The 6237-nt window shown below is 35.4% G+C and overlaps 1 protein-coding gene across 1 annotated transcript in view; it reads right to left on the bottom strand.

Annotated features, from left to right (window-relative positions):
* Nucleotides 1-6237, bottom strand: part of USH2A (usherin) — a gene marked incomplete at its 5' end in the record, with an annotated part of 567922 nt that overhangs the window by 142684 nt on the left and 419001 nt on the right. Inside the window, one exon of the mRNA XM_025209559.1 lies at nucleotides 912-1135. Coding sequence (XP_025065344.1) covers nucleotides 912-1135 — 224 coding nt within the window. The remainder of the gene's footprint in view (nucleotides 1-911; nucleotides 1136-6237) is intronic.

Genomic DNA, 6237 nt, shown 5'->3' on the forward strand with positions numbered 1-6237 from the left:
GTTCAGAATGACATTCCCCATTCTTCTGGACTTCAAATGGGGTTTCAAGTGATTGGTGCCCAGGGCCCAAAACATTTAATGTTAGCACACTAAAATGACAAGCCACTCTTGAAAATGTTGGAATTAAATTCTCTAAGCATTATTTACATTTTCTATAAAACAGGACAGGTTTTACCTACCTAATAAGGTGTGGTATAGCTTGTTTAAGTAATGATTTAAGTAATTAGTATTTATGAGTGATTTGAGAACTTTTAGATGAAAAGTGTCATATGAGTAATATTCTCACCATTGCTATTAAACCTGAAGGCAGATGCCTCAATTACACTAAAGTAAATGCTACAATTTTCATTTATATTTATGAAATTGGGATTTAATCCATAAACATTATCATCCTGTTATGTAGAATATTACCTAACATGATAGAGAATCATATTGACCACTTGAATTGTGTTAGTCATTTCTAAAATATCTCAGAATACAATATCTCCATAAAAGTCACAAATATGCATTCTGCTCAAATTAGAGAGAGGATTATTTAATATAAATAAACCCCTCACTGCTTCAGTTTTAATTTTCACTGAGGTAGTATGATCAGCAGTCAAACAGTGATCATACAGTTGATACTTGCTATTCATGCCAGCCCTGCTGGCATGCCAACTTTTAGTCCTTATCCTAATCTGAAGTGCTGGGCTACACTTCACAAGAAGCAGCTAATCATTATTAATTCCTTTAGAATTCATTGCAATAACATCAATCATTGTGAACTCATTCGGTATTAATACGAATGTAATGTGAAAATGAATAATGCACACAGGAGTTTTTATATTCCTATTTTAGAAAAATAGTTATGAACAATGTATTTCTCTTTCCATTGTCAAATCAGAGCCACTGAGAGGTTTTCTATCAATTACCTTCATCATCATTCCAGCTGAAATCTTGTCAGAGCAAACATATTTCAAAGGATTATATCCAACTCCATTACAGCATTCCTCGCTCTTTGGAATAAGTTCAGTTTCACAGCATTTTACTGGCACTGGGTCATTCTTCTTAACATGTGCTTTAGACTCACCACTGGAAGCAGAACAGCATATGGTATCTGACATATTCACATATTCCTGTCCACAACAGAACATCCCTGCAACAGTAAAACATTATATATGAATAGGAAAAGGGGTGGGGGAGAAAAAAGTTATGAGGTTGCTCTGAAGTATAGTATAAAGATGAATGAGTGCGGCTGAGCTGGAACTGTGCATAACTAGATAGGGTCTAGATGCACTTGAAAACAATTAACAAAAGCAGATAGGGGTCCTCTGGAATCAGCTTAAAGCCCCTGAGCTGGTTACAAAGTATTTTACAATGCATTACATAGCAGGTCAAAGACAGGTATCAAAGAACAGCTAATCTACTATGTGGAAATTCATCCACCCTTAAGAACAACAACCTTTTGCTTGTAGGCTAGGGTATGTAAAATAGTAGCTCATTCACCTATAAATGGTCTTTGATCAAGACAGACAGATAACTAATGGTGAGATACCAATAACAATAGTCTTCTAACAAAAAAAGTCTTGAAGTATACTTATTTGTGCTTCTTTATTAGATTTGTATCTGGCCCCATCCAAAAGGCTCAGAGGTAGACTCATACTATGCATATAGCACTAAATAGGAGACTTTCCAAATACAAAGTATCAAGGTTCCATTCTCTAGGAACAAAGAGGTTACTACCTTGATTTATTTCTCATATCTAATTGGAATTAGTAACCTGAAAAATGGCATGCAATTTTTTTTTTACATAGTTTAATTTTCTTTTCAAATGAAAACTGTTTCTCAAGTGATGAGAAGGCATAAAGCACCCAAAAGCAGGGCAAATTTTCATACATTTTACATATCTATTTACAAGTTTGCTAAATCAATTGTTTTTAATTTGTCATTTCCCTCACCAGTCCCCCCACCCCTCCAAAAGAAAAAAAGGCAGGGATAAATTTAAACTCAGTCAGGTTATATTAAAATCTGTCATATTAGTAAAGTACAGTAGGAAATCTCATTAATAACATAACCATGATGGAATGATTGTACTGTAAGGAGAACAAGATGACAAAATAAAATGAAAGTCATAGTCAAACTTATCCATATTTGACTTAACCGCTGTATTCTCCTATTCAAACATTTCAATGGAAACTTGTGTCCCTTTACTGCCATATCTTGCAGCAGTTTTCTTTTAGGTAAAAGACAACAAACATTGCTCTTTCAAGGGATGATTCTGCAACCATTTACTCAGGTGAGTAGTTCCATCAAGTCACTGGGACTACCCAAGATAGTAAAGTGATAATAAAGTATGATGACCTTTTGCAGGATTGAGTCCTTCCATTGCAATCAAAATTGGAAAACCAGCCTTCTAACAGTTGAATTCTTCCCTCATCTACTTGTGCTACGGTGACACTACGTTTTAAGTAGAAAATAAATGCAGACACTGACCCAATTCAATACTAATAATCAGCCATCTGATAGCTCTGAGGGACTTTGACAGGCAAACTAAAATTTTGATAATGAACTGATTTCATATTGAAAAGTAAGGCTGCATTCTTTCTCTGAGAACCTCATCTTTGTTTAACTGAATTAAATTTTTCAGCCAAGATTTCACTAACATAACAAGAAGTGACTCCCTTTCTAGTTTCTTTGGTAAACCATTACTTCTTTAATTATTATCAACCTTGTTCCAGTGTGATAAATTGCTAATTACTTAATACCCTAATCAGCGTTCATTCTTTGCACAGATAAACTGTGACAGCGCCATTAATTTAAATAGTAATTTCACTTAATGGCCAGAACGGCACACCAGATTTTTATGCAGCATTTTCTGAAGACTGCATCCATCACTGCAATATTCTGACATAAAGATGTCTGACGTGCACTAACTCACTTAGGGAGAGCAGATGTTGCAGAGCAGAGTTTGGTAGTAATTCCCATAGTGCATCACTTCAGCATGAATGAGCTGCAAAGGCAGAGATAGACAATCTTCTGAAACTGCATTGCATAGCCTTTGACCCCTACCTAATTTATCACATGTAGCACTTGACTTTTGAACCTTGACACTGCAAATGTACAATTTTAAATATGCCCCAAGAAAAACAAAATAGGTCCATGTAATATTGATAGATTGATTTACCTTCCAAAATCTCTTCATTCGATTGCTGAAAGACGGAGAAGCTGCTGATTTTATCAAAATACTAAATATTTATTTGCAAATCGGCTGGAAAGCTTGTGTCATGTCATAAGTGTGTATGTTTTGGAGTTATATAATGCAATATATCGAAAAGAAAATGTATAGATTAGAAAAGTATTCCTTACTCACAGTGGTTTCTGTCAACAAATTGTTTCATGCTCATCCCTGCAACTTGAAAAGTTTACAAACATAGCTTGGTGATGAATTACTAATTTAGTAAATCTGCAAAACCAATGATTTCAAAAGGAAGAATGAGAATTAAAAGGCTTAAGCTTCCAAGCCAAAATAGAGGATCAACAAAATACAGAGCCAGTGTACACTGCAAGCTACTCCAGAAATATTTGGTTTGAAAGCAGGTATTGCAGCCACTACAGATTGGAAATCTCAGTTGTACAGAGCAGCATGTTTTGAGATCATGGCACGTCAGGGATAGTGGTAATTTATTAAAGAGAAAAGGGGAAATCAGGGTTGGTTTCTGTTTATTCTATGCCTGAAATCCAAGATCAGAAAACTTTGTCTGATTATATGCTGTGGTAGGGCTGAAAAGGATATATTATATGTAGTGGCATCATTGCCAGTGTTTGCCAGTAGATGTCTCTATGGTCACCCCAGCTACAAAGCCCAGCATGAGAAAGGGATAAAATAAAATAAAATAAAATAAAAAAGAAGATACTGAAAAAAATAATTTTATAGTAATCTGAGATGCAAAAGACTGCCTGTGATGGCAGAACTGAATCTCCCAAAAGACTAGATAGTAGCAAACAATAAATTAAGACCTTCCGTAGACAAATAAGCCTTGCAAACGCGGGTATAGAGTCTGCAGTCACAAGTTGATTTTAACTAGACTATTCATGTATGGTAAGTTAAAATATGTGAACAATTTTTTAACACTGTTGGAACATTTCCTGGCAATGTTTTCTTTTTCCTCCTTTCCCTAAACTCTTCAAAAACCTAAAACTTATCAATGAAAGAATTTGTTTGACACTACATTTTTAATCATAGTATCCATTGTCCAGGCACAAACCACAGCATCAAAAGCATTTCAGCTCTAAGATAAGGACAACCATATTACCTACATCTCTGGTAGACAATGGAAGCACTATACACTTAGCAATTTATCAATTAACATACTCTCACAAAATTCTATTCAGATATTTGCTGGGGATAAGTAAATTATGTTCTTAATGTGACAGTATGTTTTTTCATTACAATCATTATCATAATAGGGGTAGGGGGAAAGGAGATTTTTTGCCTGGCTGGTACATTTCATGATGGTTTTGCAAGCCTGAATGACTACAAGAAATTAAGCAAAAAGTATATTGGGTATGACATATGATATGATACAAAACTATGGTCTGTTTTATGTTTAATGCAACATAGTAAATTTTTTTTAAAATTGACTAGTTATGGAACAAATTCACATTTCAAATGTATATTTGTGCTCCGTTCTTTGTGCTTGTGGCAAACTGTGAGTTTGCAAACAGCAAAACTATGAGTGATGAAAAAGCTACTGTTTGCATTCTTTAATAGCCAAAAATGTCACCATAACCCATTCTAAAGAAAAATGGTATACATGATAGAGCAATATAGGCAAACACTTTAAAAAGAAGAAAGGTATAAAGGTATTTAAAATATATATATTTAAGTATAAAACTGTTAAGAATACATATACACTGAAATGAAGAACATAACTTTCATCCCAAGATACCTGTATTACACTCCTACACAACTCATCTGCCCAGAGAGAGCAGTAAAAACATAAACGCTACCCCAGCAGTTCTGTTCCAACAGCATCTGTTAATTCACTCCATTTATAAAATACATATTGACAAAGACAACTGAACTGGGACCAGGGAGATTTGATTTGGTGTGAGAAAGTCAATTCAATGTGATTTTGTTAAAGGGCTCCTGCAGGCAAATAAAAGAGTTTAAGTAATAAAGTACATAAAGAGATGTTTTACGAGCCAGTCCCATCTTGTGGCAGCCACACAATGCACTGCCGTGCAAGAAGGCCTGATTCAGAATTGATATTGCATGACTCCTGTGTTGATATGGAGCTGACAATTCAGGATTGGGATGATAAGGAAAAGAGGATGCTGGCTGCATGGATAAAAGAATACTCAACTAATTCACCATTGGAATAGAATGAAGACATTCAAGCTGGGGAAACATCTATGCTACAAATCTGGTTTAGCCTTTTTTGGAAATGGGAAATCCTACAAGCTGGAGGTAGAATACATGTGATGTTTTCTCAGCGGGGAGGGGGTGTGAATCAGGAAGGAACACAGGTGAAGGGCAGATAAGCTGGTGTTGCTGAGGAACAGAACATAGATTTCTGGCCTGACTTGTAATGCTTATTACCCAAAAACATAACAGCTATTATGAGCTCCAGTTTCAAATTAATATACCGAAAAGTAGGGGCTCACTGACACATGTATGCCAAACTGCTCTTTTAGGCACCAAAGTGCTCATTTAAGTGCATGAAAGTGGAACTGGGCACTTCCACTGTTTTATACCTAAAAACTGTGTTTTCTTTCTTGGTGACAGTTGATAGTGAATATTTTTCTGAAGGTAGAGGAAAGCTAAGATTGAAGGGCTTTTATTTGCCTCTGATTACTATTCTAAGAAAGCTATTCTAAGAAAAGAAACATTTCTGAATAGGCTAGTTACTAATTATATTTATCTTTTCCCTCTGTTGATTTCAGAGTGTTTTACAAAGGAAATCAGTATCATCTTCCCCATTCTAAAAATAGGGAAACATATCTATGAAGTGTCTTTCCCCAATTCATACAACAGGTGACCAGAACACAGATGTTTGGGATCCAAACTCATTGAGCAATCTACCAGGCCAGAGCCTTCCTCACCCCCATGCTTGAACCCAGTACTGTGAAGATTTTAGCTGGACAAGAGGCACTAGCTCTCTGTGTAACTAAGTCTTCTTTTCTTTTTGACTTTACAGTCTTTATTGCAGGTTACTCCATTCTTACTTACTGATATCATTCTCTCTGTCCTGCTGA

Source organism: Alligator sinensis, unplaced genomic scaffold (assembly GCF_000455745.1).
Source record: "Alligator sinensis unplaced genomic scaffold, ASM45574v1 scaffold842_1, whole genome shotgun sequence".
NCBI lineage: Eukaryota > Metazoa > Chordata > Crocodylia > Alligatoridae > Alligator > Alligator sinensis.